General features: G+C 39.3%; 1 protein-coding gene across 2 annotated transcripts in view; it reads left to right on the forward strand.

Moving 5' to 3' along the window:
* Positions 1–15802, forward strand: part of AFF4 (ALF transcription elongation factor 4) — a 91000-nt gene that overhangs the window by 58610 nt on the left and 16588 nt on the right. For both annotated transcript variants that reach the window (XM_081827066.1, XM_081827065.1), the window contains 8 exons: positions 565–601; positions 2640–2688; positions 4846–4900; positions 5343–5380; positions 5805–5967; positions 6636–7553; positions 11642–11730; positions 12344–12584. In XM_081827066.1, the coding sequence (XP_081683192.1) occupies positions 565–601; positions 2640–2688; positions 4846–4900; positions 5343–5380; positions 5805–5967; positions 6636–7553; positions 11642–11730; positions 12344–12584 (1590 nt within the window). The remainder of the gene's footprint in view (positions 1–564; positions 602–2639; positions 2689–4845; positions 4901–5342; positions 5381–5804; positions 5968–6635; positions 7554–11641; positions 11731–12343; positions 12585–15802) is intronic.

Below are 15802 nucleotides of genomic sequence, written 5' to 3' on the forward strand. Positions count from 1 at the left end.
TTTTTTTTTTTTAAGATTTTATTTATTTTTTTGGCAGATAGAGACAGCGAGAGAGGGAACACAAGCAGGGGCAGAGGGAGAGGGAGAAGCAGGCTTCCCGCTGAACAAGGAGCCCGATGCGGGGCTCGATCCTAGAACCCTGGGATCATGACCTGAGCCGAAGGCAGACGTTTAACGACTGAGCCACCCAGGCGCCCCTAGTTAAACATTTTCTTAAGACCAAGAATCTTAAATTGAAATCATTTGCTTTCCCAGGGCTCTAAATTAGGATACGAGTACCATGGATGCTGCTGAAAAGAAATGAATAATAAAGAGGAGCTATTAGGTAGCTTGATGCTTTTTGTAGTGAGCTTTGGGAAAGTTCATTATTGTGACCATATGATTACTGAGGCTGATCATATGTGATTGTTAAATTCTTTCAGTGTGTTTTCTTTTATGCATTCTTAGGAACTCAACAGGATCTTTCATTGAATTAGCTGGAATTGAATAGTTGAATTTGAAACATTTGTCACTACCAACCATTCTCTTAATGCCACTGTATAATTTTATGTTCCTTTTTCTTAGGAATCTCAGCAGTCCAGTTTTGGCCCTGGAGAACAAAGTGAGTATTTCTTTTCCTCTTGGTTTTCAAGTTAAGCTTTTTATTGAGCATTCATTTCTCACGGTCACATCATACATTGCTTTTACGATTCCTTCACATGCTTTATCCCAGTTTTTATTATCTGTTGATTAGTAATGAGTTAAACCAAGTCTTGGTTTAAATTAAATTGAATTAAAAAATGAAGAATTATAGATTGATGGTGATTAAAATTAACTATTTTTATTAAATATTTTAAGTAGTAGTTCAGAGTTCATAAATTCAGTTTGATGGGCACCTGATAAACCCAAGAGCCATTCTTCTGTCTTCTTTTCTCCTTTGTGAAGATAATTGGTTCTGCGAGAGTTAAATTATAAGCAAGAAGGGTTGTAGCTTGCCATAGCTCTTCTCTTCCTGTGTCTGTGTTTATTCATTCTTGCCAGGTCTTTAGGTCTGGGAAGAAAGTCGGCTGTTGCAGAACCCGCTTTCACCTCCTGTCTTTGGGTTTCTTTTTTTTTTTTTTTTTAAAGATTTTATTTATTTATTTGAGAGAGAATGAGAGAGAGCACATGAGAGGGGGGAGGGTCAGAGGGAGAAGCAGACTCCCTGCCGAGCAGGGAGCCCGATGTGGGACTCGATCCCTGGACTCCAGGATCATGACCTGAGCCGAAGGCAGTTGCTTAACCAACTGAGCTACCCAGGCGCCCTGTCTTTTGGTTTCTGAGAACTTGAAGGAACAATAGCCTTAGGGAATTTTTTTTTTTTAAGATTTTATTTATTTGACAGAGAGAGAGAGCACAAGCAGGGGGAGGAGCGGGCAAAGGGAGAGGGAGGGAGAAGCAGGCTCCCCGTGGAGCAGGGAGCTGGAGGCGGGGCTCGATCCCAGGACCCCTGGGATCATGACCTGAGCTGAAGGCAGATGCCTAACCGACTGAGCCACCCAGGTGCCCCAGCCTTAGGGAATTTAAGTCTGGTCCCAAGAGATGATGGCTGTATGAATTGATAGTGGTACGGTCAGGAACCTTGGAAATGTGTAGGCTTCCCCATATAGCTCTATAACAAAATAAATGGTCTTTTTGCCAAGAGCAGTAACTTCTTTAATAAGTAGATTTACACTGGTTCTGCCTTAAAGCTATAGTTGTAGGAAAAAGGAGCCCGCCATTATTGATATGTAGAAAGCAGCTATAGGCCAGAAAGTTTACATTTTCTATCTTAAAATCTTTTAAGAATGTCGCATCTTCAGTTCTATCCTCCTTCCGCCATAACTGACTATTGGCAAATGGGATATAAGCTGCTCCTGCTCTTTATTACCTGTGTTTTTCACTTAATTTATTTTAGAGCTGTGTCTGTATCAGTATAAAAACTCTAGCTCATTCTTTTTTTTTTTTTTTTTTTTAGATTTTATTTATTTATTTATTAGCGAGCGAGAGAGAAACAGCATCAGAGGGGGGAGGGTCAGAGGGAGAAGCAGGCTCCCCGCCGAGCCGGGAGCCCGATGTGGGGCTCGATCCCAGGACTCCGGGATCATGACCTGAGCCGAAGGCAGTCGCTCAACCGACTGAGCCACCCAGGCGCCCCTCTAGCTCATTCTTTTTAACATGAAAATTGTTTTACATTGTATGAACGTACCATAATTTATTTAACTAGTCCCCTCTTGATAGACATTTATTTATAGTTTTTGCTGTTACAAATCATACTACCATAAACATCTGGTGTGTGTGTGTGTTTATGTATTTTTCCAGATATACCTGTAAGGTACATTTTTTTCCATCATAATTGCTATGTCAGTGGATATGTGCATTTCTAGTATCAGTAAGATAATATTACCAGATTGCCTGCCAAAAAGATTATACGAGTTTATAGTCCTACAGACAGCTTCTGAGCATGCCTGTTTCCACCAGTATCTCGTATTTATTGGACTTTAAAATGTTGCCAGTTTTTTGGAGGGACGAACTCTATCTCATGGTGTTGATTTACATTTCTTTGCGGGTATACTGATACATATTTTACAATCTAAATAGCCGTACTGTAGTTGTTAATTTCTGCATTCTTTTTGTTCTAGAAAGATACAATCCTTCTTCTAAAACTTCAAATGGACACCAATCTAAATCGTAAGTGTATTGCTTAATAAGTTTGTCTGTTTTGCTAAAAGTCTGTCTGTAGTGTGTATATACTAGCACAATGCTTAAATATGTGTACTTAATCTTTTAAGGAAGGGGTAGGCAAGCTTATGTAAAAGGCCAGATAGTGAAATAGTTTAAGCTTTAGGGGCTTTAGATAGTTTTTGTCCCAATTAGTCAGCTCTGCCATTGTAGTATGAAAGCAAATATAGACCATGGGTGTGGTTGTGTTCCAATAAAACTTTTTTACAAAACAGGTATTAGTCTATATTTAACTTGTAGTCCATAGTTTGCCTATACCTCCTCTGAGATTACAGTTTTTTCTCATCTCTTAGAGATGTGTGTATTTGTGATTGTGGGTAGGTTGATAGTTTGTTTTTAATAAAGAAGACTGAACAATACAGGATTCTTAGTAAGCCCTCCATTTAACTGCTTTGTGTAGAATATTAAGTCAGCATAGCTTGTACTGTCTTTAAGTTTTCCTCCTTCTATAGGTAGAACCAGGAATATATGTCAAAATGTAATTAGGCTAATATATTGGATGATAATAAATTCCAGCTTAAGAAGGAACTGAATTCCTGAGACCACAGGTTAACTCACTGATTAAAACAAAATTCTGAAGCAGCTGTGGCCACAGTGCTAGCTTTCTAAGCTATAATCTGTAATCTGTATTGATAACCTCAGCCTCTTATGCTGAACAAAGGAAGAACTGAGAATGAACTTATACGAATGCAAGAAATCCCCCTCACTGCTTAAAGAATTGAAATTATATTCATATTTATCATATTTATTCATATGCAAAGAACTGGTAAAAGCCTACCATATATGTGCGAATCAGTTTGGTTGCTGAGGGAACAAAAGCATGCAGGACCTTGAGCAGTCTGGTAAAAGCTTTGACATATCCATGTGTGTGAACAGGTTCATTGAGCTGCCATTATTAAATCATAAGGGCTGAGAGAATTCAGAGTAAGTACATTTCCTTACAGGATATCAGTCATAGAGATACACTAAGCCCTTGTCCAAAAGAAAGCTCTTTTTTTCTGTCCCGCTTAACTGGGCCAGCCTTAAAACACTTTTCATAATTCTGTAATCATCTGGTTACTGTGTTTCAAGGTGATCTTTTAGGGGATAATCTGAATTTGGGGTCAGATATAGAAACTCAGGTTAAGCTTTGAGGGGAAAGTATTAGTAGTTATTGGAGTGAAAGAAGATTTCCTTTCCACTGATTGGAGACTGTCATGAAATTTTAAGAAAGGTAATGGAACTACTCAGTAATGAGAAATTAAACATTTTTCTAGTGGTTTTCTCTAAGCTTTGTATTAATTTTTGCTCTCCTGTAAAAAGGCAAGGAATATTTTATGGGTCATTACTCGGATTCTTTATTTTAATGTTGATTTTATGGCCTTAAGGAAAATTTAAATCTGTAATCTTACTTTGAAAAATGAATTTCAGAAACTATAGTTTACGGAATGTGTGTGTTTTTTTAATTGATTTGAACTTTAATCAAGGAAGATTTAGAACCTGGAGTTTATTTTTACTTCATACACGGTCATTTCTGTTTTATAGCTAAGGTTCTTACCCCAAATTGTTACTCCTCCAGAGGGCAGTCATCTTTCATAGCAAGGCGTTTATGAACTAGCGCTTTCATTTTGTGTTCTGGTTTTCACAATTATGAAGTTGTATGAATCTCTTCGTGGAATATGAGGGACAATGAAAGAGAATTGCTGATACTTTCATTTTATCTTCCTTCTTTTTAGGAGTTTTATCTCTCTAGTGGACTGTTGGGTATGAGTATGGTAATTTTTTTTAATATGAATGAGTGGGTATGGATGCAATTAGAGAAAAATAGAGATAACAACTGAGTATAAGAGTTTGTAGAAGGTGGCTTATTTTATTAGAAAAGAAGGTTACATGTTTTACTTATGGAAAAGTGCTAGCTTTTGAAATGTTCACTTCCTCCTTTCTCAGTTTTTACTCCGGATGTGAAGCACACCAGAGTAAGACTTACTGGTTCTTTTCTTTGTTTTTTAATTAAATCTATGGCTACCACCATGATTATTTCTAGAATGATTCATAGATATTTAATACTCTGGTGTGCCATGATACACTGTTACAGAATTACTAATTCTTTCTGCCTTTTCCCTCTAGTATGTTAAAAGATGACTTAAAACTAAGCAGCAGTGAAGACAGCGATGGGGAGCAGGTGTGTCTACTGCTTTATGAATTTGCCAGTATCATACAGTATTGGTTTGCATTGTATTTTATAAGAATTAGAATTGAATGATACATATATGATTCATTTATTTAAAATAAGTTCCTTACTGCTTTTTGACAGTGGAATGTTGTCATGTTCTGCTCTGTGTTTAAAACTCCTTCTTTTTAAATTGGCTTTTCCTTACTACTTTTCATGGATCAGAGTGTACTCATGAAACGTGAGATTGTTGACAAGAAAAACTTTTAACAAAGCTTTTCGTCCTAGCCTGGCAGTTATTCTTTAGGTAACAACAGTGTGTCCTAAGTGTTAGGTGAACATTGATGCATACATTAGAGCTGCTAGTGTTCTGTGAAGAATTCAAATATTGTTCACATTAAGCAGATAGAGTGCTATTTATTCATTCACATTTCCTCTCATGTTTTACTTTTAGGATTGTGATAAGACAATGCCAAGGAGTACACCAGGAAGGTACGCATCCTTTTATTTTTTGTTTTATTTGGAGGGGTGGGGGTCACTCGATAGCATTGTAGTAATAATTGACCTTATAAAGTAAATATTATTGTAATGGCGATTGTACAACCTTGTAAATTAACTAAAAATGATTGAATTGTACACTTAACATGGGTGAATTCTGTGGTATGTAAATTATACCACAGTAGAACTGTTTTTAAAAGGTAAGTGCTAATGGCTGAGGAGCATATTAGAAACTTTTTTTTTTTTTAAGGAAGTATTTCAGTTATAAATGATGTTCTGGATTCATAGAACTATAACAGCATAACAAACAGTAAACATTTTAAATAAAGTTGGTTGTCAGATGTGGGTGTTTTCCTGCTGTCACTGTAAAAAACAAAAAAAACATTTTCGGTCATTTATATGTTTTATCTCTTTTTAGTAACTCTGAACCTTCACACCATAATAGTGAAGGAGCTGATAACTCCAGGGACGATTCTAGCAGCCACAGTGGATCTGAAAGCAGCTCTGGATCTGACTCAGAGAGTGAAAGTAGCTCCAGTGACAGCGAGGCAAATGAGCCGTCCCAGAGTGCATCTCCTGAGGTAAGACGGAGGCAGGGGTATCTTCCGTAGGCCTCGCACGGCCCCTGGTGATGGCCAGTTGAGACCTGTTTCCAATATAAAAGGCGAAGGGAAAGAAGGTTAAGAAATTGAACTGTGTATCTTGGAGGAAACTTAGATACTTGAGTTTCCTTGTTATTTGAACAAACATTCAGTCTAGATTAGGAATTATTTGAGGTCATATTTCAGGTCCCTAAAATACTGGATTGGTTTAGTTTGGGCTTTCTTCTTATATCTCAGCATGGTAATTCATGTTATGTAGTTATTGTGACTAAAAGGATTCCTATATTATATAATTTTTACTGTAGGTTGATAAAATATGGTTGAAAATCTCTATCAGTACCTACATCACTTGTTTACTTTTTGGAATTAAGCATAGCCATGGTCATTTGTAATTTTACCTTTGAAGTTGGGTTCCTGACAGGAATCTTTAATGTTTAAAGGCCATTGTAACATCAGGCTTATCTTCTCATTCAAGGGATGAGAGCTCTGAGAGCCAATAGTCAGCCCTTTGCTTAGTTCAGTCAGAACTCTGAACAGCAAATGCCTTTGTGGTCTTAGACGTTGTGCTTTTTCCTCTTCCTTGAGATTGTTAAGGAGGGAGAAAGCTTCAGGATTGACAAAAGCATATTTATTTCTCTGTTTTACAGCCTGAACCACCACCAACAAACAAATGGCAACTTGATAATTGGTTGAATAAAGTGAACCCACATAAAGTGTCACCAGCTTCTTCTGTGGACAGTAACATCCCATCATCTCAAGGCTATAAAAAGGAAGGCCGAGAACAGGGCACCGGGAATAGCTACCCTGATCCAGGTGGACCTAAAGAAACTAGTTCTGCTACTCCTGGACGAGACTCCAAAACTGTCCAAAAGGGATCAGAAAGTGGGCGAGGGAGGCAGAAGTCCCCTGCACAGAGTGACAGCACAGCACAGAGGAGAACTGTAGGCAAAAAACAACCCAAAAAGGCTGAGAAGGCAGCCGCTGAAGAGCCCCGGGGAGGCCTGAAGATAGAAAGCGAAACCCCTGTAGACATGGCTACCAGCATGCCCTCCAGCAGACATAAAGCAGCCACCAAAGGCTCCAGGAAACCCAATATTAAAAAGGAGTCCAAATCTTCCCCTCGACCTTCTGCAGAGAAAAAGAAATACAAGTCAACGAGTAAATCTTCCCAGAAATCAAGGGAAATTATAGAAACAGATACCTCATCCTCAGATTCGGATGAAAGCGAGAGCCTTCCTCCTTCCTCACAAACTCCTAAGTACCCTGAGAGTAACAGGACTCCCGTGAAGCCCTCCTCAGTGGAGGAAGAAGATAGCTTTTTTCGGCAACGAATGTTCTCTCCTATGGAAGAGAAGGAACTTCTTTCACCCCTCAGTGAGCCTGATGACAGGTATCCACTTATTGTGAAGATTGACCTGAATCTCTTGACCAGAATACCAGGAAAGCCTTACAAAGAAACAGAGCCACCCAAGGGGGAAAAGAAAAATGTGCCAGAAAAGCACACAAGAGAGGCTCAGAAACAAGCCTCAGAAAAAGTTTCCAACAAAGGCAAAAGGAAACATAAGGTTTGTAAAGAGTTTTTGTTGTTTTGTTTTTAAACATCAGAACCTGAAATGCCGTGGATATCTCAGTAAGCCAGAAAATACCTGGTTGAGTCACAGCTATGAGAGAACATAGAGGTTGAGCCCGAGACCGAGGGGAGGCTACAGACCAAACAGTTTCTTGAGGACCACTGAGCCTCTGCCTGTCTCCTTTAGTTTCTAATCCACTAAGAAATGAGCCAGTGCTTCTGCTCATCCCAGGACCCCGGGATCATGACCTGAGCCGAAGGCAGACGCTTAACCATCTGAGCCTCCCAGGCGCCCCTGACTCACCAGTTTTGACACATCCTTAGGAACATCACCAGTCCTCTGTACATATCTGTGCCTCAGCTTTTTTCCCTTTTCAAACACCCATGTCTGCAAGTTCAGGACTAAACACATCTGCTCACACATGGCCAGCTCTTGTCTTTAAATTCATCTGGGATAATTTTTTTTTTTTTTAAGATTTTATTTATTTATTTGACAGAGAGAGAGAGACAGCGAGAGAGGGAACACAAGCAGGGGGAGTGGGAGAGGGAGAAGCAGGACTCCCGCTGAGCGGGGAGCCCGACGCGGGGCTCGATCCCAGGACCCTGGGATCATGACCCAAGCCGAAGGCAGACGCTTAACGACTGAGCCACCCAGGCACCCCTCATCTGGGATAATTTGAATTTAGAGTTGAAGCTTGGTATATATTCAAGGTCAGCCTTTTTAGACCCAGGAGATGTGAAAACCCACAGATGTCTATGATTGGAGGATAATGGACATATCTAATGAAAAGAGCTGAACAACTGACATGTATAGACAGAGATTCTTTGGGAAAAAGAGCTTGATCTTTTAGCTCTAGTGAAAAATTTGTAGAGGAAAGTAAATTTTAATGATTTGTATTGAAGAATAATATGCTTTCTCCTGATACCTATGTGTGAATATGATTGTATAACACCAAAGAGGTGAGCAGGTGGACAGATAGGTACCAGAATAGTTGTACCAAGTAGAGTCAGAGCAAAACCCCAATCCCAGCTGACCTTGAGAATCTCACATCAGAGGATAGGAAGAATAAAACATTTCTTAAAATGAAGTGAGCTGGGGGCACCTGGGTGGCTCAGTTGTTAAGCGTCTGCCTTCAGCTCAGGTCATGGTCCCAGGGTCCTGGGATCGAGTCCCACATCGGGCTCTCTGCTCGGCGGGAAGCCTGCTTCTCTCTCTCCCACTCCCCCTGCTTATGTTCCCTCTCTCGCTGTGTCTCTCTCTGTCAAATAAATAAAATCTTTAAAAAAAAAAAAATGAAGTGAGCTGGAGGTCTTTCCTCTTTTTCTTAAGGCCACAGTACAATGTGCAGACGATGATGTGTATTTGAACAAACTAGAATAACCCCCCCCCTTTTTTTGACTCTTCAAAAACTGAAGATACTTAGAAATTTGAATTTATAGAAAACTGAAGCTTACTACTTTCAGTGCTATAGCTAGTGAGTTTCCATTATTGTAGTATTGGGAAGTTTTTTCGACTGGTAAGTTTAGGGCTACTGGCCCCTATAGAGCTACCATCTCAGATTGCTGGACTTTGTTACAGGATTTAATTCATAGAATTACATGAAGTAAGAGCTTATATATGATGGACTCTGCTCTTTAGAAAACTAAGGTGCTTATGGAATTAAGAATTGGTCCTTTTGTGCTTGAAAAGTATTACATATTCTTTTTTTTTTTTTAAAGATTTATTTATTTATTTGAGAGCGAGAATGAGAGAGAGTACATGAGAAGCGGGGAGGGTCAGAGGGAGAAGCAGGCTCCTCCCTGAGCAGGGAGCCCGATGCGGGACTCGATCCCGGGGCTCCAGGATCATGACCTGAGCCGAAGGCAGTTGCTTAACCAACTGAGCCACCCAGGCGCCCGAAAAGTATTACATATTCTTTATAAGATTTTATATAATATAGAAATACAATATAGAATGCCTTTTTTACTCTTTTGTTTAAAAATTGTACAATATATATAACTTAAAATAGAAAATCCCCTTCTTCTAAAAGAATTGCACCTTACTTCTCCCCTTCTCTACATTTCACTGGCATGTTTTATTCCTCCTGAGTTTTTTTATGTCAACACGTGAAAGTCAGATTTTGATTTTATAAAATCAGAATCAAGTCCGGAAACTTGGAATGATTTTTGAGATTCATGGCTTTGGTAAAATTAAGTGTCAGGGACAGTTCTTGAAGATGAAGCAGATGGTACTGAGAGGAGTCTCAACCAAGGGTAATGAAGGATGTAGATTCTTTTGTCTCATGTTTTTATGTGTCCACTCTCAATCATTTGTGTAGGGAACAGATTCTTTTGTTATGGCAGAATGTTTTGGATTCTTGGGCCTCAATATTTAAAGCAATAGGAAAACTTAGAATCAGTCAGGAAGGTAGCTTTGGCAATTACAGACAGGCTCATAGCTTTTGTTTCAGCAAAACATTTTTCACAATCATTAGGCTTGGCTATAATAAAAAATATGGACAGTGGGGCACCTGGGTGGCTCAGTCGTTAAGCGTCTGCCTTTGGCTCAGGTCATGATCCCAGGGTCCTGGGATCGAGTCCCACATCGGGCTCCCTGCTCCGTGGGAAGCCTGCTTCTCCCTCTCCCACTCCCTCTGCTTGTATTCCTTCTCTCGCTGTGTCTCTGTCAAATAAATAAATAAAATCTTTAAAAAAATAAAAATAAAAAAAAATATGGACAGTAACAAGCGAAGATATGGAGGAGTTAGAATTTTCGTACAGTGCTGGTGGGAATATAAAATGATAGGTAGCTGCTTTGGAACACAGTTTTGGCAGTTCTTCAAAAAGTTAAACACAGTGTTACTGTGTGACCCAGCAATTCTACTCCATTCCACTTAGGTATATACCCTAGAGAAATGAAAATATGTTTACACAAAGACTTAGACTTGAATGTCCACAGCAGTATTATTTATATTAGCCGAAAAGTGGAGACAACCCATATGGTCATTAACTGATGAATGGATAAATAAAATGTGGTATGTGCATACAATGGAATACATTCAGCTATAACCACGAATGAAATCCTGATACATGCTACAGCATCAGTGAACCTGAAAAATATACTAAGTGAAGGGAACCAGACACAAAAGGCCACAAATGTGATTCCATTTATATGAACTGTCTAGAATAGGCAGATCCATAAAGACAAAATATATAGATTAGTGATTACTAGAGTCTGGAGTGGAGGGAATGGGGGAATGCCTGCTGAAGGGTCCAAGGTGTCTTTGAGATGATGAGAATGTTCTAGAATTGTTTGTGGTAATGGTTGTACACCTCTGTGAATATACTAAAAGTCATTGAATTGTGAACTTTTAGAGTGGATTTTATTGTATATGAATTATATCTTTTTTTTTTTAAGATTTTATTTAACCGAGAGAGACACAGTGAGGGAGGGAACACAACACAGGGAGAGTGGGAGAGGGAGAAGCAGCTCTCCGCAGAGCAGGGAGCTTGATGTGGGGCTCAATCCCAGGGCCCTGGGATCATGACCTGAGCCGACGGCAGATGTCTAACGACTGAGCCACCCAGGCGCCCATATATGAATTATATCTTAATTATAATTTCACAGCCCCCCAAAGTCATTAGGATGAAAAGATGTCACCTAAAAGACTGTAGGAAATGTGTTTCAGTGTTTGGGCTCTGTTTATCTAAAATAGGAGACTTCTGGGATGCCTGGGTGGCTCAGTCATTAAGCATCTGCCTTCGGCTCAGGTCATGATCCCAGGGTCTTGGGATCGAGCCCCACATCAAGCTCCCTGCTCCGAGGAAAGCCTGCTTCTCCCTCTCCCACTCCCCCTGCTTGTGTTCCCTCTCTCGCTGTGTCTCTGTCAAATAAATAAATAAAATCTTTAAAATAAAATAGACTTCTTCTCAGCCTTGAAACTCCGTTCACTGAACACTGTTTAAATGAATTATTTCACTTCACATTTATTTTCTTTCTGAAACTAATCAGGGATGAATTATTAAGGGTGACTCCTGCTGGAAACTGAAATAAGATGAATAAAAATCAAACGTAGTAGTTGCTTTTTTCTATTTTTCATCCAGAACGAAGATGATACCCGAGCCAATGACAGCAAGAAACCCAAAACGGAGGACAAGAATTCAGCAGGTCACAAGCCATCCAGCAACAGAGAGTACGTCCCCAAAACATGTTACATGTGTGTTAATATGTGTATGTCATTTGCCATTGGGTACTTTCTAATGTGCTCTTAGATTGTTCCTTTCAGTGAACATATGTCATATCCATGTATATGTGTACATATACCAACTAGTAGAGGAGGGAGCTTTTGCTGTTGGCTAATTGCAATGGAAAGTTTTAAGATTCAGTCTCTTCTTCCTTTCTTCTTTCTGTAGTGGAGTAGGGTTGAGTACAGGATAAGAATTAAAGTTTTACCGTTTTCTGGCTAGATGACAAGCTTATCTGTATCTGGCAAGAGACCGATTTCTAACTTAGGAACTTCATATCTTCATCATTCATCTTCTCATTTATGTAACCAGTATTTATTGAATACTTGTGTGGCAGGCCAACATTTAGGCACTGGGTATACATACAGCCAGAGGGTGGAAAACAGGTAAGAGGCCTGTCCTTATGAAATGTACACTCTTGTTTTGTAAAAATCATGTGTCCTGATACTTAAATAGGGAGAAACAAATTTGTCTTGAAAGCAGGCAGAAAGAAATAGAAAAAAATCCATCACCACCATATGACTGCGTTGGAGAAATGAAGGCATTTGTTTGATTTGGCAGGTCATCTAAGCAAAGTGCTGCAAAAGAAAAGGATTTGTTGCCTTCTCCCGCGGGGCCCGTTCCTTCAAAAGATCCAAAAACAGAGCATGGCTCTCGGAAGAGGACTATTAGTCAGTCGTCTTCTTTAAAGTCAAGTAATAATAGCAACAAGGAGAATGGTGGCAGCAGCAAAAACAGTTCCTCCACATCAAAGCAGAAGAAGACTGAAGGGAAGACTTCCAGTAGCTCTAAGGAGGTCAAGGTAAGGCGTTGGGGGTCTGAGCCTTTTGAAAAGCAATCTCATTGCCATAGGAATTCTCTAAGGTGACATTGTGCTTTGACGATCTTGTAAATCTCTCATTAAATTTATAGGCCTGTGCATTTTTACTCTCAGAATGTCATAATCTTGATAATAAACATAGGCAGTTGATCTGAGACCATGAAAGCAGTACTTCACCTGGCCACGTGCATATTAATTAAGACAGAAACCCATAATTGGGAAAGTTGGTTTGGGAAGAAAGTAGTCGATTATGATCTAATTATAAATCACTCCAGTTCTTGTGATTGAGTTGTCTGTGGTTTGAAATTGGCTTTGGATTTTTTAGAATTAGATTTTATAAGCAAGTATATTACATAAAGTGATAAAGCAACCAATCTGGCTTTGATTCATGAAGAAGGGAAAATTCTTTAGCTGAGCTAGTACTGGAACTATTCCTGGAGCATGATCATAATGTAGGGGACTATGCTTCATGTTCATGGGTGGAGAAATGGATCATAGAAGCTTTTTCAAGGCTGTACTTTATTAGACTTTGACCCTCACTTTATTTACCAGGTTATTTGCATTACTTTCTAAACTGTTTTGATCAACGAGCAAACTGACAAGATTAAGAAAATACCTAGATTTTTAAGAATATAATGCACTGGGTTGTTATTTGCGACTTGAGTAAGTGAAGGTTTGAGAGTTGAAAAAATTGACCATTAAAGGTAGTTACTCATGCTTATTAAATGTGGCATTTTAATTAAGTCTTTAAAATTGAGGTGATTTTAATTATGAACAACGGCCCAACTTGAGATACACAGATGGCTTTTTCTCCAGGTGGACACCCTTCCGTAATAGTTTAGAGTTAGTTCTAGTGTTCTTAAGGAACCTGACTGTCCTCTTGGCCTCCTTCACCGTCCAGTTTTGTGTCTACCTGCTAACTGGCTCTTTCTCCATTTTCCATACTTCACCTGTAGGATTTGAGGCCTGAATGCTTATTTCTTGAAACCTCATATCATTCTCTCTTTTCTTAAGATTGATTTATTTGTGGGCACCTGGGTGACTCAGTTGGTTAAGCGTCTGCCTTCAGCTCAGGTCATGATCCGAGGGTCCTGGGATCAAGCCCCATATCAGGCTCCCTGCTCAGCTGGGAGCCTGCTTCTCCTTCTCCCTCTCCCTCTGCCTGCCATTCCCCATGCTTGCGCGCCCGCTCTCTCTTTCTGTCAAATAAATAAATCTTTTTATTTATTTATTTATTTATTTTTTATTTTTATATTTTATTTATTTGACAGAGAGAAACACAGCGAGAGAGGGAACACAAGCAGGGGGAGTGGGAGAGGGAGAAGCAGGCTTCCCACTGAGCAGGGAGCCCGATGCGGGGCTTGATCCCAGGACCCTGGGATCATGACCTGAGCCGAAGGCAGACGCCCAACCGACTGAGCCACCCAGGCGCCCCATAAATAAATCTTTTTAAAAATGTATTTGAGAGAGAGAGAGTGTCTGCCTGAGTTGGGGCAGGGGGAGAATTTCAAGCAAACTCCCCGCTGAGTGCAGAGTACAATTCGGGGCTTGATCCCACGACCCCAAGATCATGACCCGAGCTGAAATCAAGAGTCAGAGGCCTAACTGAGCCACCCAGGCGCCACCCCGCCGCCCCGCCGCCTTTTTAAATGTATTCTTTAAGTGAGGTCACCTGTTCATTTGGTTGTGTGATCTCATAGGTAAAACTATGTGGCTCTTTACTGGTTTGTCAGATCCTTGAAAGCAGGGATTTGTATCTTGTTTTTTCTCCATTGTTTAGCTTACTGGGTAATCAGGAAATATTTGTTGGATCAAATGTAGTTATTTGGTACTCTGTTGTTATTGACAGAATATAAAATATAGGCCCTGGCCACTTTGATTTCAAGATCTTAGGGATTTTAACAGTTGTTAAAATCATTAATGTTAGTCTTGGCAATTTCCAGTTTAAGCAATTACATATGGGTTGATTAAAGAAGAATCTGTAATTTAGTTGGAAAATACGCTTTTTCTTATTTTAGCTAAAGGAAAATTAGATAATATGGAAAACCAAAATTACATATAATTTTTATTTTATGTTTTTCTACATATTCGCTTATATTATCAAATATTTGAAATATATTGGCATAAAGTTCAGTCTCTTAATATGATTTTGATATATGTGACATCTTTACTTATGTTTCCCTTTTGTTCTTTTTTATTTTTTTAAAGATTTTATTTATTTATATGAGAGAGAGAGCACATGAGAGGGGGGAGGGTCAGAGGGAGAAGCAGACTCCCCACTGAGCAGGGAACCCGATGCACGACTTAATCCTGGGACTCTAGGATCGTGACCTGAGCCGAAGGCAGTTGCTTAACCAACTGAGCCACCCGGGCGCCCTCCCATTTGTTCTTAATATTAGTTCTCTGTGCCATTTCTCTTTTTCCTTGATCAGTCTCATCAGAGGCTTATTTGTTTTACTTGTCTTTTCAGAAACTAGCCTTTGTTTTTGTTGATTCTTTGTGGTTTATTTTTGTTTTCTATTTCATTAATTTATAGTCTTTATGATTTCCTTTCTTATTCTTTATTTTTGCTTTGTTCTGTTTACTGACTTTTAAAAATGTACTTAGCTCATTAATTTTTATATTAGTTTTAAGCCTTTTTTTCTTTCTTTTTTTTTTTAAGATTTTATTTATTTATTTGACAGGGAACACAAGCAGGGGGAGTGGGAGAGGGAGAAGCAGGCTTCCCGCTGAGCAGGGAGCCCAATGCGGGGCTCGATCCCAGGACCCTGAGATCATGACCTGAGCCGAAGGCAGACGCTTAAGGACTGAGCCACGCAGGCGCCCCTTCTTTCCCTGATATAAGCAGTTAAGCTGTATAATTTCCTCTAAATACTGCTTACGTGCATCCTAGAAGATTTGGTGTGTTTTTATAACTCCGTTTAAAATATTTTCTAATTTCCAGGGTGATTTTATCTTTGACCCAAGAGTTACTTAAAAGCATGTTAGTCAATTTCCAAACATACTGAGATTTGCTAGTTGTCTTCTGATTAGTGTTTCTACCTTAATTGCATTGGGGCTGGAAAGTAATCTGCATGGTAGCAGTCTTTTGAAATTTGTTAAGATTTACTTTATGAGAGTATAGTATATGGTAGATTTTGTAATGTTCTGTATTTGCTAGAAAAGAATGTGTATTCTGCATATATTTAGACGGAATCCAT

Source organism: Leptonychotes weddellii, chromosome 7 (genome assembly GCF_054177405.1).
Source record: "Leptonychotes weddellii isolate Sample4059 chromosome 7, ASM5417740v2, whole genome shotgun sequence".
Taxonomy (NCBI): domain Eukaryota; kingdom Metazoa; phylum Chordata; class Mammalia; order Carnivora; family Phocidae; genus Leptonychotes; species Leptonychotes weddellii.